Here is a 26,117-nt window from a genome sequence, read left to right as displayed (position 1 = left end):
TGGAGGCTCTAGCCAGTGCAAAAAGGCAAGAAAAAGAAAAAAGTTAAGAACTGTAAAGAAATAAAACTACTATTATTGGAGGAGGGCATGAAATAGTAAGTGAATTTAGCAAGGTTGTGAATACAGGTCTATAAACACCAATTCTATTTCTATACAGCAGCAATAGGCAATTAGAAAATTAGTTTTTTTTAAGAAAATTAAATTTTAAAAGTGATACAGGAAGGGAGAGGAAAGGAGGTAGCTGAGCAAAAAGAAAAAAGAAGTGATACAAGAGAAATTACCATTTAAAAAAGTGTCCAAGAATATCAAATAGCAAGGAACAAATCTACTGCAAGTTGTACAAAATCTGTATACAGAAAACTATAGAGTATTATTGAGAGAAATCAAAGAATACAGGAATAATTGGAAGGATATACTTTGCTTATGGATTAAGAGACTTAACACTATAAAAATGTCAAATCTTCCCCAACTGATCTATAAATGAAATGCCAATTCAATAAAAATCTTAGTAGTTTTTTTGGGCAGATATTGATAAGCTAACTCTAAAGTTTAAAAGGAAATGCAAATGTTCATGAATAGCCAAGTTAATCTAGAAGAAGAACCATGCTTGAAGAGACATACTATTAGATATTAAGACCTTTATTGTTATAAAGGTACAACAACTAAGAGTGTGTGATACTAGTGTGATGGAGGATAAGGAGTTCAGCAATAGTATGAATATGTGATTTAAGACAAATGGCACTGGGGCGCCTGGGTGGCTCAGTGGGTTAAAGCCTCTGTCTTCAGCTCAGGTCATGATCCCAGGGTCCTGATATCGAGCCCCACATCGGGCTCTCTGTTCAGCGGGGAGCCTGCTTCCCCTGCTCTTTCTGTTTGCCTCTCTGCTTACTTGTGATCTCCATCTGTCAAATAAATAAACTATTTAAAAAAAAAAAGACAAATGGCATTGGAAAGACTGGGAAAAGGACATCTTGATGACAGTATTGGTCACATGAATATGCATATGGAAGAAAACTGAATTGTAAACTCTCCTTAAACCATGCTCAAAAAAATCAGTCAACTGTAGCTCTAAATGTGACAGGTAAAATGATACAGCTTTGAGACAATAACAGAGTATCATCATGACCTCAGGAAAGACATGTTTACTTCTTAAACAGGACATAAAAAACATCAGTCTCTAAGGAAAAGACTAATAAACTGGACTACATTAAAATTAGAAAACTTCTGCTTATGAAAAGATACCATTAAGAGAGTGAAAATTGAAAGCATGAAGTACAGGAAAATATACTATATAAAACCAGCGGGGCGCCTGGGTGGCTCAGTGGGTTAGGCCGCTGCCTTCGGCTCGGGTCATGATCCCAGGTCCTGGGTTCGAGCCCCACATCGGGCTTTCTGCTCGGCAGGGAGCCTGCTTCCTCCTCTCTCTCTGCCTGCCTCTCTGCCTACTTGTGATTTCTCTCTGTCAAATAAATAAATAAAATCTTAAAAAAAAAAAAAAAAAACCAGCAAAGGATTCACATCCAAAATATATAAAGAACTCCTACTGATCAATATAAAAAAGAGAACACAATTACAAAATAAGCAAAAGAGCTGAATATGTACTTCACAAAAAGGGATATCCAAATTGCAATAAACATATAAAAAAGTATTCAACCTTATTAGTCATCAGGGAAATAGAAACTAAAAGCTCAATGATATCTGGGTATACATTCACAAGAATAGATTAAAATTAAAAAGACTAACAATTCTAACAGCTAATAAAAGTGTAGAGAAATGGGAACTATTACCCTGGTGGTGGGAGTATAATGTGACACAATCATTTTGGATACTGTTGCATAGAGCTGACTAAAGTTGAACGTATGAATACCCTGTTAAATCAGTAATTCTACTCCTAAGTTTATAACTAGCAGAAATGAGTATGTATATACAGCAAAGGGAACATACGGATATTCTTAACAGAGCATTATTTGTAACAGCCCAATATTTTTAACAGCCCATTATTTGTAACAGCCCAACCACACACGTACCTATTAATGGCAGAATGATAAATTATATTATCTTAATACAATAAAATATCATGGAGGAATTCAAATGAACAAAGTATTGCTACATGCAACAAGAGGAATATCACAAATGTCATAAAAGCCAGACAAAAATGCAAACTGTAAGATTTCATCATTTATATAAAGTTGAAAATAGACAAAACTAATCCAAAGTGTTAGAAGTCAGGATAGACATTTTAACTTGGTGAAGTAAATGAAAGTATTCTGGTAATTTTCTATTTCTTGACCTGGGTGCTGATTACACCACTGTATTTACTTTGTGATGACTCACTGATCTGTACACTTCCACTCTTTCTATATGTATGTTATACTTTAACATAAAAGGTCATTAAAAAAATTTTAAGCTTCTTATCTCCACTGGAATCAGGAATTCTGCCAGTCAGTGAGTGAGTATGCTGTGGCATGTGATGTTTATACCATGCCCCAAACCAACAAGCCCATGTTTCAGAAATATGCTGAAATCACCTAAGTGCTTTATCCTTAGATACTTATATTTCAGTTCCTGATGATTGAATTTCTCCTGATCTCCAACAGCAGCAAAAGACTCAGAGCAGGTGCTGAGTGAATGCTTGAATGGTTGCTCCTTCCTATTAATTTCACAGAGCTCAAGAACAAGTAGATAAAAAGCAGGAAATGACTTACTTTTTCCTTTCCAAGGCTAAACACTCCTCGTCACACTCCAGCCTTAAGAAACAAATGAAACAGACAAAGTCAGGGCACAGATTTTCACAACTCCTACCCAGCAGTAAGTTCTTTGTCAACCTGGAAACAGAGCAGACTCTGGCCAAAAACATGGTTACATGAGGTCCCTCTCAAGAACAGGTTGGGGGGCCTCTGGGTTATTGGACCCGAATCTAGTAGGAGTCCTCAGAAGGGCCTCAAAGGGTCTCCAAAACACTCCTAATGACCCCCTGATAGTCCCACCTCTCCCCCCGCCACTTTTTAAAGATTTTATGTATTTATTTGACAGAGAGAGAGATCACAAGTAGGCAGAGAGGCAGGCAGAGAGATGGGGGGAAGCAGGCTCCCTGCTGAGGAGAAAGCCCGATGTGTGACTCGATCCCAGGACCCTGAGATCATGACCTGAGCCAAAGGCAGAGGCTCAACCCACTGAGCCCAGGCGTCCCCTACCTCCCTCTCTTGACACAGCTGGTTCTCTTGGGTTGGGCTGGACACATCTAGGTCTCTGCTCCCTCTGTTTGAAGAGAGGCCTAGAAAAGTCTCTTCTAGTCATAACTATATCCTGAGTAAGATTTGTGGCATTGGAGTGAGTGTGGTCTTTTAACATCAAGTGTCTGTTGAAACACCTGTGTGTGCAAGGCTTTGCTGTGGGAGACAGACAAATGAATGGTTCCTGCCCTCTGGAAATTAATTCTTTTTCTTTTTTTTTTTTTAAGATTTTATTTATTTATTTGACAGAGATCACAAGTAGGCAGAGAAGCAGGCAGAGAGAGAGGGGGAAGCAGGCTCCCCGCTGAGCAGAGAGCCCAATGCGGGGCTTGATCCCAGGACCCTGAGATCCATGACCCAAGCCGAAGGCAGATGCTTAACCCACTGAGCCACCCAGGCGCCCCTGGAAATTAATTCTAACACAACACATACATTTTAAAAATTACCTGGCTTGGTGAATTTCCTTCTTAGTAATTAACTTGCTGATTTCCACTGAATCGCCAAGCTGCATGTCTGTTATTTTAGAGGCCATGGAAATAGCAGCTATTCTGAAGTATAAAAAAGAAAGGAAGAAAAGGCATTGCGGTTTCACAGGAATGTCCTAATACTAGGTATATAGAAGACTTCAAATCGAATCTATGCTGGACAATTTGTGGGCCTCAGAAACCTACGTACTATGAACTACCCACACGCTTATGTCCTATCTCCTTAAATTCTAAGTAGCTCCATTAGAAGCAATGAGACCGTCTATTCAATCCCCCTTGCATAGCCAGGCCAATGCCTGGCATTCAGTCAGTATTCAAACCCACTAATGTCAGAGCCACTCTGATGTCTTCTTCTTACTCCAAAAATCCCATCTCCATGACACATCTCTGCATGTAATCAGAGACACACACAACCACCCATCCCTAACACCTTCATCTCCTTACTGAGATCCCTTTCTGGCCACCCAGTCCCAGGATTTAAGGAAGCTGCAAAGACAATTCAGAGAATAGTCAGAAACCCCCACTACAGAGGAGGAGCACAGACTTTTCCTGGCTGTGCCACCACAAGTGGCAGGATGTTAAAGCAATTCATGAAACTTCAGGACATCTTCCCTTCTGAACCCATGGTGTAATAAGACCAGAAGGGAAAGAGACAAAGAAAGAGGAGGAAAAAGAAAAAGGATATTTTACAAATGAAAGTTAGGGAAGGAAAGGGATACAAAGCAGTACTTTTTTCTTTGAACCAGAAAAACTAGATTCAGGAAATTTTATTTCATTAATTAATTATTTTTAGAAAAATTTATTTTAAAAAACTTTTCAGGGGGCAGCTGAGTGGCTCAGTCAGTTAAGCATCTGATTCTTGATTTTGGCTCAGGCTGTGATCTCAGGGTCATGGGAATGAGCCCTGTGTTAGGCTCTGCACTCAGTGGTGAGTCTGCTTAAGATTTTCTCTCCCTGGGGTGCCTGGGTGGCTCAGAGGGTTAAGCCTCTGCCTTCAGCTCAGGTCATGATCTCAGGGTCCTGGGATTAAGCCCCGCATCAGGCTCTCTGCTCGGCAGGAAGCCTGCTTCCCCCTCTCTGCCTGCCTGCTTGTGATCTCTCACTCTCTCTCTGTCAAATAAATAAATAAAATCTTAAAAAAAAAAAAAAAAAGATTATCTCCCTCCACCCCTCCCACCACCCCCCAGCTTGTGCACAAACTTTCTTTTCTATTAAAAAATATTTATTTATTTATTTATTTGAGAGAGAGAGCTAAGGAGCACATAAGTGGGAGGGAGGAGAGAGAATCTGAAGCAGACTCCACGCTGAGTGCAGAGCCTGACTCAGGGCTCTATCCCATGACCACGAAATCATGATCTGAGCTGAAACCAAGAGTTGGATGCTTAACCGACTGAGCTAACCAGGCGCCCCTGCACAAGCTCTTTCTAAAAAAAAGAAAAAACTTTCCAAACTTGACAAAAGTTCCAAGGACTCCACAATAAACACATGTATACACATGTGTACCTTCTGTAAACTGAGATCCACTACTGTTAGTTAACATTTAAGTAGCACTAACCTTTGATAAGTACTGGAAGCTTCGGAGCAAACCATCATCTCTTTTCTTCGTCCACATTCACACTGCAGCTCTATCTGCAATAAGATTAACATGGAGGAACTTTTAGCACATGGAAACCATAGGAATAGGTAGGTTTCACTTTTATTTTTTTAGAAGATTTTATTTATTTATTTGAGAGAGAGACAGTGAGAGAGAGCGTGAGAGGGGAGAAGGTCAGAGGGAGAAGCAGGCTCTCCATGGAGCTGGGAGCCTGATGTGGGACCTGATCCCAGGACTCTGGGATCATGACCTGAGCTGAAGGCAGTTGCTTAACCAACTGAGCCACCCAAGCACCTAGCAGGTCTCACTTTTAAAGCCTCTCTGAAATCAAACCATGGCAGAGGATACAATGAGTGTCTACCCTTCAGCATGGAGGAAGCTAACCATGCATGCAAACTGATGTGGTAGTTGACATGCTAGGAGCGAACGGTTCACTGTATGGTGACTCTTTCTGGGAATTACTACTGGCCTTACTTAACCCTACCTGAAGGGGCAGGCCTAGAATGAGGTTTTTACCACTGAACCTGGCCAGGACCACCCAAAGCCTAATCAAGTCCACCTCATCCGTCTGCTTTCATCTCCTCAGGGAGGCCTTGCTTAGATCCCTCAGAACAGACTAAATTGCCCACTCCCATGTTCTTATAGCACCCTCTACAAAGGTGAAATTTCTTGTTCACCACAGTCATAATTCATTATCTGAGTAAGGAGGCAGTATCTGTCCCAACTCAGGGAAGCGAGCATGTGTTTCCTGTTTACTGGTATAGCTCCAGCACCTAGCAAAACATCTTGCACAAAACACTTATATATTTGTTGAATAAACAGAGCAGGCAATTGGAGTCTCTCTTCAGAATCTGCTCTAAGGGAGAGAGACCAGGTCAAGTGGCAGTGGGTACCTCCTGAACTAAAAGGCCGTTTCAAGCTGGGCACAGAAATCTGTGTAATTTACTCCACCTTCCTCTTGCTAACTTAACTTGTGGTACCTTGCAATCAGTGATTTCTGATTAGAACGTGTGCCCAGGTGCCTCTGCAAGCAGTTCTGGACTCACTAGCAGCCCTAGAAGCACAGTCAACGTCCTATCTGGAGCCAGAAATACGCACCTTGGCTTTACAAGCCGTCATGGGGCAGGGTGAGCTGGGGTGGCAGGGTGCCATACACGGGTGGCCACAGTTAGCTCTGGGGGTGGTGCAGGGCTGCTTGCAGGCCTCGTCCACAAGACACTCGCCTTTGTGACAGAGTCTCTGACACTTGTGCATCCCACATGGTAGTGTGGCATTGCAGGGTAATCCGCAAGAGATATCAGCCAGGTGACAGGGGATGTTGCTTCGTAACTAGGAGAAACAGAAGTAGCCAGATTCTTATCTCCATGTGGGATTTGAGAGGAGTTTTAACTTCGTATTTAAACATTTCTGAATTTTCAGAAAGTTACTTTTATCTGAAAAAAATTAGGCTGATATTCAAAATTTGAAAGGTTAGCTTGAAAATAAACAAATCTGAACCTTATTTAATAATACTTGTTATGATCCAAAAGAATTTGTGCTAGAAACCAAGTGTGACTTAAGACATACACTTCCCAGGGTGGGTAACAAGTACATGACACCAGGTAACTAGGGAGTATCTGAAAATGCTATGACCAACTGAGAGGATCAGATGATCCCCGCCCACTCCCACTCCCCCAACCCCCTCCCCCGCAACTCTGCGCAAACAGCTAGGGCACTAAGCTGACACATGAACCCTGAGGGCTGGGGACACCCTTGACCCAAGGTTTCAAGACTGCTGGCAGGACCATTTTATATAAATACATCATCAACTCTCCTCACATCTCTTGACTCATGGTCTCCATAGCTTTAAGCAGCTTTGTCACTTAAAAAATTAAGGGGCAACATGCCATGAAACCCCAAACTCATTTTTTACATCTTCCAGGATTCCTTCCTCCAGGAAAAAGATGCTGGAATTTTATTTCTGTGGAACCAAAGCTTACTCTTATACATTCACTCAAATTCTTTTGAGAACCCTCAAAATGAGGAATATACTTTGACTCTAGGGACACATACCTTTTACTCTTGAAGAGGCGTCCAAAGTCTAGGACATACATGCTTCTAATTGCTTTAGAACCATTTTAGAAGTATTTTGGTAGACTGTAGTTCCCAATTACTAAAAACCTACTTACACTATTGCCAGGGTCTAGAGATAATTTTTACACACGCTATATCCTCTGTTGTCCCCTCCTATCATTACTTGCCTACCTTCTCATTATCCTTTAGGAGGTCACTTCCTCTACAAACACCAACCCTGGGTGTGGGATCCTTCCATCCTGCTCAGTACTTTGTACTTCCCCTGCCACTGCACTTATAATTGACTGTTTAAACACCTGCCTCCTGACCCACAGAGAAGGCTCTACAAGGGCAGGAGTCACACCTATCTTGTTCTCTTCTGAATCACTTGAACCAGGCCTGTTATACCAAGCACTTAATAGGTATGCAATAAATATTTGTCATATGAAGTCCAAATGAGCCATCAACACAAAGATAATACATGGATGTGTTAGAATGGGTACTCTCAAAGGAAGTGAGATTTATAGAGATTTATAAGGACTATAAGATTTATAAGGACTATGACTTGAGAACCACTCACAGGAAATAAGGGGAAAAAATATGTCCATCAAGATAAAGATACTGAAAGCATGTTGTCTTAGATATTAAGAGTTTCCAAAACTGTTGACTAACATGTTATGAAGTAAAAAGGTTACAAATAGGGGCGCCTGGGTGGCTCAGTGGGTTAAGCATCTGCCTTTGGCTCAGGTTATGATTCCAGGGTCCTGGAATAGAGCCCTGCATTGGGGCTCTCTGCTTAGCAGGGAGCCTGCTTCCTCCTCTCTCTCTCTGCCTATCTCTCTGCCTACTTGTGATCTCTCCCTCTCTCTCTGTCAAATAAATAAATAAAATCTTAAAAAAAAAAAAAAGGTTACAAATAGTATAATCTTTTTTTTTTTTTAAACGTAGGCTCCTTGGTGGGCATGCGTCTTGCAACTCACAACCCTGAGATCAAAACCTGAGCTGAGATCAAGAGTTAGGACACTTGAGTGAATGAGCCACCTAGACACCCCATAAAAACCGTATGAACTTAATAGAGTATGAGAAAGTGTGTGTCACATATGCCTGATAATCTAGGCATAAGAATGTTAAGAGTATTTCTTTCTGGACTGCAGAATTGTATATTCTTTTTTTTTTTTAAAGATTTTATTTACTTATTTCACAGAGAGAGAGATCACAAGCAGGCAGAGAGAGGGGGAAGCAGGCTCCCCGCTGAGCAGAGAGCCAGACGTGGGGCTCGATCCCAGGACCCTGAGATCACGACCCGAGCTGAAGGCAGAGGCTTAAACCACTGAGCCACCCAGGCGCCCCAGAGAATTGTATATTCTTAATTGTCTACAGTGAATATGCGTTTTTTTAAAATAAAGAATTTTTAAAAGTGCTTTCAAGGGTCTATAGTCAATGGTGCCAAATAAGCTTACAAGTTGAGAATGAGGATGAAAGTCCTTCATAGTAGTGGCATTGCAGAGGCATAGATGAACCTGGAGGAAGGTATTTTGATCCAGTGGCCAGGACAGGAAGCTGCACAGGGCATAGAGGAAGGAACAGCAGCAGGTGGTGGAGAGACCACCTCCACTCTCTGGGTGCTCTCACTGTTAACACCTTTACCCAGGCTAGCAACCTCTTCCATGCTAGTTAACCTAAAAGTTGTCTCTGAACACAGCCCACGTTTCTCAAGGCCACTGACTTTCATTTGATTGCAACCAGAGTCAAAATGATAGCAAAGAGGCCTAAAATACTACCCACTGTATGATTTCATTTATGTGACGTTCCAGAAAAGGCAAAACTACTGGGACAGACAGATCACTGGTTGCCAGGTCCTGGAGACAGAGAGCAAAATAACTAGAGACATGAAGGAATATTTGGGGGTGAATGAACTATTCTACATCTTGACTGTGGTGGCAATTCCATGACTGTACTAAAGTTTTTGTCAAAATTCAAGGACCTGAACACTTAAAAGAGTAAATCTTCAGTTTTTTAAGATTTGTTTATTTTAGGGAAAGAGACAGAGAGAACAAGACCATGCAAGCGAGGGTAGGGGCAGTTGGCTGGTGGGGGAGAGAGAGAGAGAAGCAGACTCTATGTTGAGCGCGGAGCCTGACGCAAGGCTCGATCTCATGACCCTAAGAGATCATGACCTGAATTGAAACCAAGAACTGGACACTCAACTGAGCCACCTAGAGGTCCTGGATTCTTCTATTTCTTCAACCAGCATTTAGCCACAGTGTGGTGGTAGATAAATTTTATTTTGTGCAAATTATATCTTAATTTTAAAAAATAAAGAAAAAAGTGGCAAAAGCAAAACTCTACTTCTTGGAGTGTTTTTTACTTTGAGAAACAATAAGACTAACAATTCCAAAAGTAATTCAATCATAAATCTCTAACTGGAACAATAAACACTTGAGAGAGAAAACTTACCTCGTGTTTTCCCATGCACCATTTCTGAGTTAGGAAAGTACAAGGGGGACACTTCTCTTCACTATGACAAGAATGATACACTGTTAAAAGAGAAAGGAAATTAGGAATTATATTTAGGAATAATGTTCAAATAAAGCCACATAAACTGAGGCACCTCAGTGGCTCAATTGGTTAAGCATCTGACTTTGGCTCAGGTCATGATCTCAGGGTCCTGGGATTGAGGCCCACATCAGGCTCCCTGCTCAGTGGAGAGTCTGTCCCTTCCTGCCAACCCCAGTTGTGCACGCACTCTCTTTCTCTCAAATAAATAAATCTTTAAAAAAATAATAAAGCCACGTAAACAATTATATATGTTATAATGATATATAACATGGAACTGTAAAGTTTAGAAGCTGGGAGTACTTTTTGTTTTATTTTATTAAAGATTTATGTATGTATGTATGTATTTGAGAGAGACAGACAGCATTAGAATGAAGGGGGAGGGGCAGAGGAAAAAAAGCCTGATGTGGGGCTCAATCCCAGGATCCCGGGATCATGACCTGAGCCATAGGCAGATGCTTAACCGACTGAGCCACCCAGGTGCCCCTGGGAGTACTTTTCAAAATGGAAAACAGGAAAGTAAAAAGTAGGTGCTTTAAAGTGTTGAAGGATGAGCATGAGTGAGAAAAAGAAACCTCCACTGAGGCAGGACAGACACATGAACAGAGAAGCAGAGAGGGAGGCAGTTTCTCCACTCATCTCCTTCGGCACAGCCTCTGGTCTGTCCATTCTACTCCATCATTCTTTTGGTCCTACCTTACATGGTAATTGCTCACTCTTGCTTAGCTATCTTTACTACTCATTCCATCTGACATGCTCCCGATTTCTCTCAATTTCCTTGCTGCCTGTAAGAGACAGTTCATCTGGGGGCACCTGGGTGGCTCATGGTCATGATCCTAGGTCCTGTGATCGAGCCCCACGTTGGGCTCCCTGCTCAGCAGAGAGCCTGCTTCTCTCTCTCCCTCTGCCTGCCTCTCTGCTTACTTGTGTTCTGTCTTTCTGTCAAATAAATAAATACAATCTTAAAAAAAAAAAAAAGAGTTCATCTGAACTCATCTCCTACAACAAAGCCTTCCTTGGCTGACCATAACTGACCTTGAGCTCTCTTATACTCCCTGATGTCTGAGATCTTTTACAGATGGTTTGCTACCATATTATCTGGCCCATTTTCATGTAATAGTTGGTTGTGTCATGGGCATGTAACTACCACCCTCTTCCCCTTGGGAAGAATGTAAGAATTTCTACATCATCGGCTACTTTTTTCTTCCTCTGAACCTCTGTGTGTCTGATACCATGTTGGATATACAACACTTAAAGACCAGTTAAATGAATGTTAACAAATGCAGGCTAAAACAACACACCTCATAAATGGGTTAAGTTCTCACTATGGACATTAACCACCAGAATATGGACTTCATCTGTATCATCTGCAAGGGAGTGTAAAGGAGGAAGTGGGTAAGTACTGGCTTGGGCACTTAATTCATGCTGGTATGAACACTGAAGTATGGGCTTGCAGACTAATCTGGGAGGGCCATCCTAAGGTCCCCAGGAAAGGAGGGACTCTTTACTTCATGAGGAATTCACTTAAAATTCTATTTTACTCTAGTAACTTAAAAAACTGAGAACTGGTTGCCTATTTGTCAGTCTGATTCATATGGAATCTGGTGACTGGAGTTATTTCAGGTTTGCCTCTGGGACTTGGTAAAATGAAATGATGAGCCCAATATGGTCCCAGAGGAAAGCCAGTAACTAGAATGGACAGAAAATGGATGATGTTAAGTAGCTACAGGCCTGGTATCTCCAGCAGTTTATGAGAGAAGATTTGGAAACAACTTAATTGTCCAGCAACATGAGACTAAGTTATGGCCCATCCATGTAACAGTGTACTCGCTTAACTATTAAAAATCTATACTGTAGAGGGGCACCTGGATGGCACAGTTGGTTGAGAGTCAACTCTTGGTTCTGGGTTGAGATTGATCCCTGCATCGCATTGGGCTCGCATAAGCAGAGAGTCTGCTTAAGATTCTCCCTCTCCGGGGTGCCTAAGTGGCTCAGTGGCTTCGGCTCAGGTCATGGTCCCAGGGTCCTAGGATCGAGCCCCACATCAGGCTCTCTGCTTGGTGGGGAGCCTGCTTCCTCCTCTTTCTCTGCTTACTTGTGATGTCTGTCTGTCAGCTGGATGAATAAAATCTTAAAAAAAAAAAAAAAAAAAGATTCTCCCTCTCCCTCTGCCCCACCTACTCATGCATGCCCTCTCAAATAAATGAATCTTGAAAAAAACCTAAATATTCACTGGTAAGAAAAGAGATTCAAAATACAGTAAGAGGAGAAAATCTAGTTAAAATAAATTCAGTGGGATCTCACTTTTATGTTATGCAAAGGAAAAAAAATGCAAATGTATATTTTTGCCCATGGGAAAAAAGCACCGAAAAATACTAGTATATAGTAGGGTGTAATTCCTGCAAGGCGGGATAATAGATTGTTTAATTCCAATCTTTTGACTTTATTGACTTTATCTCACTCTCTTTCTTTTTATACAATAAACACACATATTACTTTTATAACAACGGTAACAACAAAAAACAAGTAGATTTCAATTTTGCAAAAAGATGCTCAACCTTGAAATATACATCCAAATTGGAGGTAATGAGAAAAGAAGAAAAGTCCCTGAAAGGTAAGACCAGATGGAGATTCTCCCAGCTTTTCAGGTGTGTGTGACATCCACAGAGTACAGATAGGGACGGCACTGTGATTCCTAGCTGTGGCCCAGATCACACACTCACCTTCACAGCAGTAGCCCCTGAGAACAGGGAACAAGGGGTGGCAATCACAACATGACCTCAGAGCAGTGAAGACTGTCATGCTACCTTAGAATGACAGTGCGGGCAGGCTGTGAGGTGCAGAGGAAGGAGCTGGGACCCACCTGGATGGTCACATTCATGGACTCTGGCGCAGGTCTGGGTACACTCAGGGGGTCTGGTACCACAGGGAACTGGCGGGTAGATCACTGATGCACCACAGTGGCAGGTTAGTTCATCAAAACCTGATGGAGAGGTGGGTGAAACAAAACAACCTTTCTGAGTTTGGGATGTGCCCACACATATTCACACAGACACAAACCACACACACTTTTATTTTTGGCTTTTTTTTTTTTTTTAGGGGACTGCTTTTTTCACAAAAGGTTTTTATTTTATTAAAGTTGAGCTGGTGCCAAAGGAGCAGAAAGGTATGTTACTTGCAACAAACTTTAAGTCCATGAGTAACCCAGGACACTTTCGCCTGTATTTTATAGACAATAGATCTATAAACCATCTCTTTTAAAAGAATAGGAGACTTCTACTAAAGTATAGTGTTTTTTTTTTTCTTCAAACTCCTTTGGTTAGAAAAATGGATAGAGATTATGAAAGCCACAGATAATTAGCAAACATACAAAAATATGCACTTGAATAGAAACCTCAGAGAGACACTGAAGCCATTAAAAAAATTTTTTTTTAATTTAAAGATTTTATTTATTTATTAGAGAGAGAATGAGAGTGGAGAGGAGCAGAGGAAGAAGCAGGTTCCCTGCTGAGCAGGGAGCCTGATGTGGGGTTTGATCCCAGGACCGCAAGATCATGACCCGAGCGAAGGCAGACACTTAACTGAATAAACCATCCTGGCGCCACCCCGCCACAAAATTCTTATAGGTATAATCAACATGTATCATGTTAGAAATATGAAGTTGAGGGCGCCTGGGTGGCTTAGTGGGTTGAGCTTCTGCCTTTGGCTCAGGTCATGGTCTCAGGGTCCTGGGATCGAGGCCCACATCGGGCTCTCTGCTCAGCAGGGAGCCTGCTTCCCCATCTCTGTCTGCCTCTCTGCCTACTTGTGATTTCTCTCTCTCTCTCTCTCTGTCAAATAAATAAATAAGTAATTCTTTTAAAAAAAAAAGAAGTATGAAGTTGAAATGAAGCACAGAGCTGCATTTGGGTTCATGATGCACAGTTCCCAAGGTAAATCAAAATGATGACTCACACTGGATAGTTCCAACAAGCAGCCCACCTCAAGAGCTCTAACTCCTAACCCACTCTTCTTCTCCGGTCAGTACTCTTTCCACGAAACCCTTCAGAGGCTACACAATGTGGCAGAAAGAGCCCTATAAATATAATCAAGAGACTTTGGCTTCAAGTCCTAGACCTACTACTTACCTGCTAAGTAATTGTGAGCTGATAAAATTTTTTAAGATTTCATTTATTTGACAGAGAGAGACAACTAGAGAGGGAACACAAGTAGGGGGAGTAAGAGAGAGAGAAGCAGGTTTCCCACTGAGCAGGGGACAAGATTCGGGGCTCGGAACCTGGGATCATACCCTGAGCCGAAGGCAGATGCTTAAGGACTCAGCCACCCAGGTGCCCCAGTGTGGGCTGGTAATTTAACCATTCTCAACTTTTTATTGGTGAGGTGGGGATACCAAACTTTGGCTTATCCACTCAACAAGCTTATTATAAGAAGTAGCTATGTAAAGGGAATGGGGCTACATAAGTTGTTTTCATGGAATCCATGTGTGTGATTTATTTATTTATTTTTAAAAGATTATTTGACACAGAGAGAGAACAATCAGGGGGAGCAGCAGAGGGAGAGGGAGAGGGAGAGGCAGATTCTCCACTGAGCAGGGAGTATGATGTGGGGCTCAATCCCAGGACCCTGAGATCATGACCTGAGCTAAAGGTAGATGCCTAACCGACTAAGCCACCCAGGTGCCCCCACGTGTGTGATTTTTATTAAAACACTGACACAACTCTTCTTGAAAATGAAGTAGGCCTAGCATTCTAGCAAAGACATTTTGGGAAATCTTGATCTAAGCCAATCTTTTAATGTAGCAGTTCTCTAAATGTGCTGTTGATTCCTAAGGGTCCCTGAGCTCCTTTCAGGGAATCCGTAAGGCCAAAATTTTTATTTTTTTAAAGATTTTATTTATTTGACAGAGAGACAGTGAGAGCAGGAAAACAAGCAGGAGTAGTGGGAGAGGGAGAAGCAGGCGTCCTGTGGAGCCAGGAGCCCGATGCTGGGCTTGATCCCAGGAACCTGGGATCATGACCTGAGATGAAGGCGGTTGCTTAATGACTAAGCCACCCAGGTGCCCCAAGGGGTGCCTAATAAGACTAAGATTTTTTTTTCCCACTATGCTGACATTTGCATTGATGGTGCAAAAGCAATGGTTAGTAAAACTGCCATGGCTTTAGCACAGATCAAGGCAGTAGTGCCAAACTGTAATCATGGTATTTTTCACTGCCAAGCACTTAGAATAAATAAAAAATGCGGGGCGCCTGGGTGGCTCAGTGGGTTAAAGCCTCTGCGTTTGGCTGAGGTCATGATCCCAGGGTCCTGGAATAGAGCCCCGTATCGGGTTCTCTGCTCAGTAGGGAGCCTGCTTCCTCCCCTCTCTCTGCCTGCCTCTCTGCCTACTTGTGATCTCTCTCTGTGTGTCAAATAAATAAATAAAATCTTTAAAAAAAAAAAAAAAGAAAAGAAAAAAAGAAAGTCCTTGATGAAGCAGTAAAGGAAAAAAACAACCTAGCCCTTAAATATATGTCTTTTCCATTATCTGTGAAACAGAGTGGGAAATCTGCATAAAGCACTTTTGTTGCATACTAAAATATAACCTGGTTGTTTTAAAGAAATGCACTTGTTGGAGTTGTGAGCTAGAATGCCATTTTTACTCAAAAGAATGACTTATAAGCTATAGTTATTTAGACTTAGGCATTTGGCATACTTTTATAAAAAATTACCAAAGTGAGCCTATCATTTCAGGAAAGCCAACTTTGTTGCTAGTGATAAAAGCTTTCAAGCTTTCAAGTGAAAACAGAATTTTGGAAAGTATGTATTTACCACTATGAGCTTGACAACTTCCTAATACTTTTCCTAAGACCTTTCTGGTAAGTTATATTAATGAATGTAAATGTTTAATATTGTAACATAAAATTTTTCACTAGTTCAAAAATTTGCATAACACAGTGAATAATTCATTTCCAAATGATCAGTATATGATGCTATCAAATTGTGCATGGGTAAAAGATCCATTCAAAATATAAGAAAAACCAATGAATTTTAATGTGACTAAAACCCTGACTCAAGTCCTTTCTGAAGTGAGGCTCAGGTTTGGTGTAATTTCAAAAAAAAAGAATATTCATGGGGCGCCTGGGTGGCTCAGTGGGTTAAAGCCTCTGCCTTCGGCTCAGGTCATGATCCCAGGGTCCTGGGATCGAGCCCCACATCGGGCTCTCTGCTCTGCGGGGAGCCTGCTTCCTCTTCTCTCTCTCTGCCTGCCTCTCTGCCTACTTGTGATCTCTGTCTGTCAAATAAATAAATAAAATCTTAAAAAAAAAAAAAAAGAATATTCACCATTATTACACCTTCTTTTTCCACTATATATCTATGTGAGGCCAGATTATTTCATTTCCTTCAACTCTATACTGCAACAGATTAATATATAAATAGATATGAGACTCCAACCATCTTTTTTTTTTTTTTTTTAAAGATTTTATTTATTTATGAGAGAGAGAGAGAGAGAGCATGAGCACAGACAGAGTGGTAGGCAGAGGCAGAGGGAGAAGCAGGCTCCCCGCCGAGCAAGGAGCCCGATGTGGGACTCGATCCCAGGACGCTGGGATCATGACCTGAGCCGAAGGCAGCTGCTTAACCAACTGAGCCACCCAGGCGTCCCAGAGACTCCAACCATCTTTTATTAAATCAAGCATCTGTTCTTTTAGTTAAAAAAAATAGTTTTAAAAATATGTGTAAGGGACGCCTGGGTGGCTCAGTTGGTTGAGCCGCTGCCTTCGGCTCAGGTCATGATCCCAGCGTCCTGGGATCGAGTCCCGCATCGGGCTCCTTGTTCTGTGGGGAGCCTGCTTCTCCCTCTGCCTGCCACTCTGTCTGCCTGTGCTCACTCTGCGCTCTCTCTCTCTGACAAATAAATAAATAAAATCTTTAAAAAAAAAAAAATATGTGTAACGGGGCGCCTGGGTGGCTCAGTGGGTTAAAGCCTCTGCCTTGGGCTCAGGTCATGATCCCAGGGTCTTGGGATCGAGTCCCGTGTCAAGCTTTCTGCTCAGCAGGGAGCCTGCTTCCTCCTCCTCTCTGTCTGCCTCTCTGCCTACTTGTGATCTCTGTCAAATAAATAAATAAAATCTTTAAAAAAAAAATATGTGTAAGGGTGTCTTTGTGTCTCAGTTGATTAAGCATCTGCCTTCAGCTCAGGTCATGATCCTAGGGTCCTGGGACTGAGCCCCACCCACACTGGGCTCCCTCCTCAGGGGGAGTTTGCTTCCCCCTCAGCCCCTTCCAGATGACTCAAGCTCTCTCTCAAATAGATAAAATCTTAAAAAAAAAAAAAAGTCATTTATGTTAATATGCAATGAGTATATTACCTTTTTTCTTTTAATAATTTTTATTTATTTATTTGTCACAGAGAGAGAGAGAGAGAACAAGCAGGGAGAGCTGCAGGCAGCAGGAAAAGCAGGCTCCCCACTGAGCAAGGAGGCCGATGCAGGACTCGATCCCAGGACCCTGAGATTATGACCTGAGTTGAAGGCAGACACTTAAATGAATGAGCCACCCAGGCGTCCCTATATTACTTTTTTTTTTAAGATTTTATTTATTTTTTGACAGACAGAGATCACAAGTAGGTAGAGAGATAGGCAGAGAGAGAGAGAAAAGGGAAAGCAGGCTCCGCACTGAGCAAGGAGCCTGATGCAGGACTCGATTCCAGGACGCTGAGATCATGACCTGAGGCGAAGGCAGAGGCTTAACTCACTGAGGCACCCAGGCGCCCCCCTATATTACCTTTTTTTTTCCCTTAAATATTTGTTTAGGGCAGCCTCCTGGCCCACCATCTTTCTTTTTTTTTTTTTTTAGAAAATTTTATTTATTTATTTTGACAGAGATCACAAGTAGGCAGAGAGGCAGGCACAGAGAGAGGAAGGGAAGCAGGCTCCCTGCTGAAGAGCCCGGGGCAAGGCTCGATCCCAGGACCCTGGGATCATGACCCAAGCTGAAGGCAGAGGTTTTAACCCACTGAGCCACCCAGGTGCCCCTATATTACCATTTTTGAAAAGATTTTATTTATTTGGGAGAAAGAATGAGTGGAGGAAGGGACAGAGGGAGAAGCAGGATAAATAAAACCCTCAAAAAAATTTCTCAGTTTTAATTTCTAATATGGTAAACAGATATAAATCACATAAAAAGAGCTCTTTGAGGGTCCTTGATATATTTTTTAAAAGATTTTATTTATTTATTTGACACAGAGAGAGAGAGAGACAGAGAGAGGAGACACAAGCAGGGGGAGTGGGAGAGGTAGAAGCAGCCTCCCTGCTGAGCAAGAAACCTGACCGGGGATCGGGGGTGTGTGGGCGGCAACGGGCACACTTGTTCCTGAGCCAAAGGCAGATGCTCAACCACTGAGCCACCCAGGTGCCCTGTGAGGGTCCTTGATAATTTTTAAGAATGCAAATGAGTCCTAAAACCAAGCTTCCAAGCAGCTGCTAACAATATAGAGAAAGAAGACTATTGAGGACAGAATCTGTCAATGATCTTTTTTTTTTTTTAAAGATTTTATTTATTTATTTGACAGACAGAGATCACAGTAGGCAGAGAGGCAGGCAGAGAGAGAGGAAGGGAAGCAGGCTCCCCGCCGAGCAGAGAGCCCGATGTGGGGCTCGATCCCAGGACCCTGGGACCATGACCCGAGCCGAAGGCAGAGGCTCTAACCCACTGAGCCACCCAGGCGCCCCTGTCAATGATCTTTAAGAGTAACCCAGTAATGGGGCGCCTGGGTGGCTCAGTGGGTTAGAGCCTCTGCCTTCGGCTCGGGTCATGGTCCCAGGGTCCTAGGATCGAGCCCCGCATCGGGCTCTCTGCTCCGTGAAGAGCCTGCTTCCTCCTCTCTCTCTGCCTGCCTCTCTGCCTACTTGTGATCTCTGTCAAATAAATAAATGTTTAAAAAAAAAAAAAAAGAGTAACCCAGTAATGAACCAGATCTCATCTTAGCATTGTTGCTGTATCCCAAGCTTTGTACATTCGGGGAAGACAATACAGCACTAGAATAACTTTTTTTTAACATCTCAACATATCTGAGATACTTAGGCTTAGTTCAGTATCCCACACCAAGTTAAGTAAATCACTCCCTCAAAATATACTATGCTTGGGGGCGCCTGGGTGGCTCAGTGGGTTAAAGCTTCTGCCTTTGGCTCAGGTCATGATCCCAGGGTCCTGGGATTGAGCCCTGCTCTCTGCTCAGCTGGGAGCCTGCCTCCTCCTCTCTCTGTCTGCCCCTCTGCCTACTTGTGATCTCTGTCTGTCAAATAAATAAATAAATAAAATCTTAAAAAAAAAAAATATATATATATATATATACTATGCCTGAACTTCTAGAAATCTCTTATAATAAAGCATACAGTGAAGACACTCACTGGCTTGCCAGCATGACTGGCAGTTCCCGCGATGACAAGGTTCTTCACATCTATGAAGGCCACAACGGAGTTTCCTCCCACAAATCAAAGGACACTTGTGCTCCTTATCCTACAAAGAGATTCATATTTGTTTGTAAAATTATCTCCATTTACACTTTCCACAGACAACAAGAAGGTAATAAAAAAGGCTCTCCAAATTTATGGTGAAATGATGTCTGGGATTAGCTTCAAAATAATCAGAGGGAGTAGGTGTGGATGTGGATGAAATAAGATTAGTTAAGAGTTGGTCATTACTAAAGTAGGATGTTGGATATGTGAGACTCATACTAATCTCTCTGCTTTTGTATATGTTTGAAATTTTTAATAAGAGGAAGTCTTTAAGCCTTCAAATACTGATTCATAAGTAAGTCTTGATACGTTGTCCAATTTTATCACTCTATATCTTGTCAATATGTAAACTTTAAAAATAACAATTACATGCAATATACATATATAGGTGAGTGTACACATGCACTACTTTGGTACTGGCACTGTGTTGCCTTGTTTATACACAAAACACACACGCACAACATGGTAACACATTACTGCTGGGCAGTGCTTTCTTTATTTAGTTCCATATAAGTCAATTATTCAGATAACTGAAACGTGCTCCTTTCAAACTGCCTTACTCATTTTGCCTACTGACCTGATCCATATTGTATGTGAAACCCAAAGCCTGACTTGCTAAGACCAGCCCAGTCTGTATGTTGGGACAGCACATAATCTCCTGTGGAGGACTGTATGCTTATCTGGTGATCTTGGATTCTGGAGCCTGAGGCCTTCTGTCTTTCTTCTTTCTGTCTTTCTCCCATATTGCCACAGGCTGACCTGGCTAGGACCTAAAATGGCCTGTCTCTTTGGGCAACTCTCTTACTGCTGCCCAGGGGCCCCTCCCAGTGATTTCTAAATCTGGGCTACATTCCAGATGGCTGAGGCTTCTAGATGCCCAGCCCTTGGATGAATGCAATCTGACTGTACCTAATGATAGGTCCACTTACCACACAGCAGATCTCATTACATTTATGCCGTCCACACAACCGTTTCTTGTTACACCGCTTATCACACATAAATGTAGCATCTGCTGTGGCCAATTAAAAAGAAAAAAAAAAGGGCAAAGATATAAACATTCAGCAAATATTTGAGTGACTACAAGCTGAAGAAATACAAATGTAATAACGTAAATTAGTTAGTTATGGTGAAAATACATATAAAAGATACTTTTCATTTGTCAGTCTGTCAAAAAAAGACAATGGAAGACTGAGTAATATTCATTATGGGTGAAGGTATAGAGAACAAGGCACACTCAGTGGATAGGAGTATAAAGTTTTGGTGTACATAGTATCTATCAAAAATTTCACTGGAAATTCTATCTTAAGGAATCATTCCTACATATATACTTTCAAAAGTGGCTAAAAAAAAAAAGTGTCTAGAGCACCAAAAGCACAAGCAACAAAAGAAAAAAAAACAAATTGGGATAGATCAAAATTAAAAGATTTTGTGCACCAAGGACACCATTAAGAATGTGAAAAGACAGCCCACATAACGGGTGAAAAGATTTGCAAATAATCTATCCATACGGGTCCAGGATCCAAAATACATAAAAACTCTTACAACTCAAAGAGAAACTACCCAATTAAAAGACTGGCAAAGGACTTAAAAAGACTATTTTCCAAAGATTATAAATGGCAAAGTACATAAAAAAATGTTCAATGTCACTAAGGAACAAATGAAAACCTTAATGACATATCACTTCATATATATTTAGGGAAGCTATAATAATAATAAAAAAAACCATAAAAACCCAACTAAAACAAAACAAAAAATAAGCATTGGAGAGAATGTGGAAAAACTGAAACCTTCAGACATTGTTGAGGGGAATGTAAAATGATGTAGCTGCTATGGAAAACTGCTGTGGCAGTTCTTCAAAAAATTGCACACAGAATTACCATATGATCCAGCAATTCCACACGTAGGTACATATCAAAAAAATTTTTAAACAGATATTTATTTTATTTTTTTAAAAGATTTTATTTATTTATTTGACAGAGATCACAAGTAGGCAAAGAGGCAGGCAGAGAGAGAGGAGGAAGCAGGTTCCCCGCTGAGCAGAGAGCCCAATGCGGGGCTCGATCCCAGGACCCTGAGATCATGACCTGAGAGGAAGGCAGAGGCTTTAACCCACTGAGCCACCCAGGCGCCCCTAAACAGATATTTTAACCAAAACTTGTGTACGAATGTTCACAGTAGCACTATTCATAACAGCCAAAAGATCAAAACCACCCAAATGTCTGTCAACAGATGAACGAATAAATAATTGTGATATATTCACACAATGAAATATTATTCAGTCATAAAGAGGAACGAAGTTCTGATATGTGCTACAACATGGATGAATCTTGAAAACATGCTAAGTGAAAGAAGCTAGGTATAAAAGGTTACATATTATGAGTCCATTTATATGAAATACTCAGAATAGGTAAACCCAGAGACAGAAAGCACATTAGTGGTTCCCAGGGGTTTGAGGGATGAGTGAGTGAGGAGTGAAAACTTAATGAATACAGGGTTTCCTCTTGGGGTGATGAAAATGTTTTGGAACTAGACAGAGGTGATGGCTGCACACAACACTGTGAATTTACTACATGCCACTGAATTGTATACTTTAAAACGTTCTCTTCTATGTTGCGTGAATTTTATCTCAATTTTTAAAAATGGGCTAGGTACTGAAGTGTTTATGGGTGAAATAATGTTCGAGATTTGTTTTCAAAGTATTCTAGTGAAAATAAAAAGTAGAGAAGGGAGGGATGGGTGAAACAAAAAAGGAAAAATGCTGATAACGGATGATGGGTGACAGGTACTTAGGGGTTTATTATACTAATCTTTCTACTCTCACTTATGGTTGAAATTTCATCATAAAGTTTTAAAACATCAGACAAGATGGCTACTGCATTATCTGTAATGGGGAAAAACTGCAGACAACCCGAATGACCACCCAAAGGGCAATGGTGAACTATAGGTGAACTATAGGGCGGCATCCCCACATACAGAATACTGAGAGGGAGAGCTATATACACTGACATGGAAAAATGTCTTTGATATATTACTGAGGGGAAAAAAAAAACCCAAGGTGAAAACAGCATGTTTAGTATAAATGTAAGTTTAGAGGAAAAAACAAAACTAACGGGATGTGTATACATCTAAATGAATAGAGAAGGGGCGCCTGGATGGCTCAGTGGGTTAAGGTCTCTGCCTCCGGCTCAGGTGGTGATCCCAGGGTCCCGGGATCGAGCCCTGCATCAGGCTCTCTGGCAGGGGACCTGCTTCCCTTCCTCTCTCTCTGCCTGCCTGTCTGCCTACTTGTGATCTCTGTCAAATAAATAAATAAAATCTTAAAAAAAAAATAAATGAATAGAGAAAAAGATCTAGATCCATACCCAAGAAACTAATAACCGTTTCATCAGGGAAGTGAAACTAGGAGGGGAAAATTGGGTTAGGGTATATTTTCACTTTTTACTTTATATTTTATTTATTTTTTCACTTTAAAAGTGTATTAGTGTTATTTTTTCAAATTATGTCTTTAATAACCAGAATTTTGACTATGGGCTTAAGGCGGATATTTCTAGTCCCCTCCCAAACAGCCACTCCCCACCTCCTTAAGGCTAATAGAGCCTTAATTTTGTTCAGAAATTGGGTGCCCCTGTGCTCCTCAGTTCAAGGTTGACTGTAGTCTATCTACCCTGTTAATTCCATTCCCCTTGTTAATATCCGGGTTAGGTAGGAACATGTGACACAGAGTATACTAAGAGCCTCTCAGGACTGTTTTCCTTGCTGGTAAGAAGGAAGGGAAGCTTGGGGCACCTGGGTGGCTCAGTCAATTCCACACCAGACTCTTGATTTTGGCTCCAGTCATGATCTCAGGGTTGTGAGATCAAGCCTCAAGTTGAGCTCTGTACTCAGTGGGGAGCCAGCTTAAGATTCTCTTTCCCTCTGTGCCTCCCCACCTCACTTGCTCTCTGGGAGGGGGGGGGGGGGACAAAGAAAGGGAAGCTTAAGAATCTCTTTCCTTTAGATGTTGTTGGGTAAGATGTGTGGATTTGCTGTAGCTAACTTACACCCATGAGGAGAAAACCAAAAAAATCAGAGAGGCTGACTTGGTGTTCTGCAATCAGTGAGACTGAAACTACCCAAGCCTGGACTTGTTCTGCCTCCATACTTCCTATTATGTGAAACAGTAAACTCCTTTACTGCTGAGGTTACTTTTCCCTGGGTTTTCAATACCTGCAAACAAAAACTTCCTAACCCAATACAGCCTTCTTCCTGGCCAGAATAACAGCTTTTATTTTGTACACATTTAACTTCTATCACTTTTCCAAGAAGGTTTTCAGGTGGCTTAAACAAAAGACTATGAGATGGTTAGCAAAGGACAGAATCATAATAGTATGGAATGTCAGATCAAGGAGAGAGGAAGAAAGAAAATGGTAGTCCTCAAGGCTAAGAAGGCTGCTGGTTGAGTATCTGTTCCAGGTATGCAACAGCCATATCAAGCCTTATGGGGATCAAGCATCAGAGTTAGTGTGTAAGAAGTTTACTGTATTACGGATTATTCACCTTCACCTCTACTACAATCATTTTATTATGAAAATTTTCAAACATATAAAGAAGTTGAAACAACTTTACAGTAACTATCCACATGCCCATTACTCAGATTCTATCACTACTTTTTCACATATCTACCATTCTATTTATCTTAATATTTGATGAATTTCAAAATCAGCTGCAGATATGAGTACACTTACCCTATCCTAATTTTAGCATTTCATTAACTAGAATTCAATTTATGATTTTTACTTTTCTTTTGAGGTAAAAGTTATATACAATGAAATGCATAAATCTTAAGTGTACCTTTACTGAGCTATGACAAATACATAACCCAAACCCCTTTCAAGATAGAGAACAATTACTTTTATCCCAGAATGTTTCCTCTTGTCCCTTCCCAGTCATACCTTCACTTTTGAGACTGGTACATGGAAGCTCCTATGGAAAAAGGAAAAAAAAAAGTGACAGTAACTCCTTTAGGAATAAATGAAATGACACAACTATAGTATAGTGCTAAATGTAGCATGTATATCCTAAATATCCTGTACTTCCCTGGCAGTCACTTATTGACTATCTGTCTGGAAACTAGGTTGGCTCAGTCTCTGTATTAATATGCTTTACTCACAACAGGGCCCCAGGTTTACTGACACTTCATAATATAATTGTACAATCTTTGTGGTCTGGCCTCCTAATTTAAAGTAGATAAGGAATTATAAAATCTGAATGGAAAGAGGGGCTGCTAAATGTATACAAAGCAAAGAAAAATAATTGCCTGGCAAGGGTAGACAGAAAAAGCCATAAAAAGCAGAAAATGTGAAAATATGTAATAATGTAGTACTAGAAGCAAATAGCTCAACACACTTGAGAGCAGCCCTGACATTGCTGAAATGCAGCAAAGAAGAATACAGTAGTTATTCAGTATTCAAAGTATTACTGTAGTAATTATATATGAATGACCCCAAAGATCACACGTAACTTGCTGAGGCATGATCCCAAGTAACAGGTGTGGAAAGGCAGCTGTGTGGGAGCAAGCCAGTCATCTCGGGGAGAGGGAGGCTGGCTGCCTACCATCTACAACTCAATTTGTCTTTGATGTCTCTCACAGGTTGCTATGTACTCAGAAACTAGCAAAATGACAAAAATATGCTTTCTTAGTGAAAATGACCCTGAAAAAAGATGCAGCTGTTAGAGTTGAAAACAGAGGTAAAAGGGTCTAAGAAATGGAAGATTCTGGCTAGAAAGATGTTTTAGATAAATTTGTTGGCTAGGTTGGATGATAAGAAAAAGTTCCCCATATGTCTTCTAGAATCCTGAGTAGCCTCAAGTAAATTGCTTGAGTGAATGTTCCAGCTAATGCAAACACTGGATTATAGAGTAGAAATGACACACTAGAGTGGTATCTATAATTGCAGGGAAAGGCAGAGTTCCTATAGATTCCTAAAATCAGAATGAATTACCAACAAAAACTTAAATACAGTACTTTTTGTTAAGAGGTAGTAAGATGTAGCATACATTTTTCAAAGACCCCCACCAAAGTGATTAAAAGAAAACCACCATTGAAGCTTTAAGAAGTAAGTTTTATTTATCGAGAGAACTCACTTCCAGGGGCGAGGGGTAGCTCAGTCAGTTAAGTGTCTGCCCTTGTTTGGCTCCGGTCATGATCCCAAGGTCCTGGGCAAGAGCCCTGGAGTTGGGTTCCCTGCTCAGTGGGGATCCTGCTTCACCCTCTCCCTCTGTCTCTTCCCTACTCATGCCTTCTCTCACTCTTTCTCTCTCAAATAAATAAAATCTTAGTTTTAAAAAAAAGGAAAAGAGAAAACTTACTTCTAATAGAAAAGCCCATTCCATCACAAAAGACATTTCACGAAAAATTTGGCTAAACAACACGGCGATGCTTAACAGTTTCAACGAGATTTTTCACTTTGTCAAAAGGTTTCAACAGAATTCATACTGATAGTGAACGGCTCCAGCAATTTTAGAATAAAACTTATTTGCAAAAATTCTATTTACATGGGGCACCTGGGTGGCTCAGTGGGTTAAAGCCTCTGCCTTCGGCTCAGGTCATCATCCCAGGGTCCTGGGATCGAGCCCCGCATCAGGGAGCCTGCTTCCCTGCCTACTTTTGATCTCTTGTCAAATAAATAAATCTTTAAAAAAAAATTCCATTTACACACAG

General features: G+C 41.2%; 1 protein-coding gene across 6 annotated transcripts in view; it reads right to left on the bottom strand.

Annotated features, from left to right (window-relative positions):
• Positions 1–26,117, bottom strand: part of NFX1 (nuclear transcription factor, X-box binding 1) — an 82,324-nt gene that overhangs the window by 9,681 nt on the left and 46,526 nt on the right. For 2 of the 6 annotated variants that reach the window (XM_047699664.1, XM_047699670.1), the window contains exons 11-19: positions 24,307–24,379; positions 20,347–20,429; positions 19,310–19,418; positions 12,784–12,903; positions 9,822–9,901; positions 6,411–6,641; positions 5,274–5,347; positions 3,680–3,781; positions 2,706–2,747 (exon numbers count right to left, since the gene is read on the bottom strand). In XM_047699664.1, the coding sequence (XP_047555620.1) occupies positions 2,706–2,747; positions 3,680–3,781; positions 5,274–5,347; positions 6,411–6,641; positions 9,822–9,901; positions 12,784–12,903; positions 19,310–19,418; positions 20,347–20,429; positions 24,307–24,379 (914 nt within the window). The remainder of the gene's footprint in view (positions 1–2,705; positions 2,748–3,679; positions 3,782–5,273; positions 5,348–6,410; positions 6,642–9,821; positions 9,902–12,783; positions 12,904–19,309; positions 19,419–20,346; positions 20,430–24,306; positions 24,380–26,117) is intronic. The other 4 variants (XM_047699665.1, XM_047699667.1, XM_047699668.1 and 1 more) reach the window with 4 other exon arrangements.

The sequence above is a fragment of the Lutra lutra genome, chromosome 13 (genome assembly GCF_902655055.1).
Source record: "Lutra lutra chromosome 13, mLutLut1.2, whole genome shotgun sequence".
Taxonomy (NCBI): domain Eukaryota; kingdom Metazoa; phylum Chordata; class Mammalia; order Carnivora; family Mustelidae; genus Lutra; species Lutra lutra.
The sequence above is the reverse complement of the archived record's forward strand: the minus strand, read 5'-3'. Positions and strand labels throughout refer to the sequence as shown.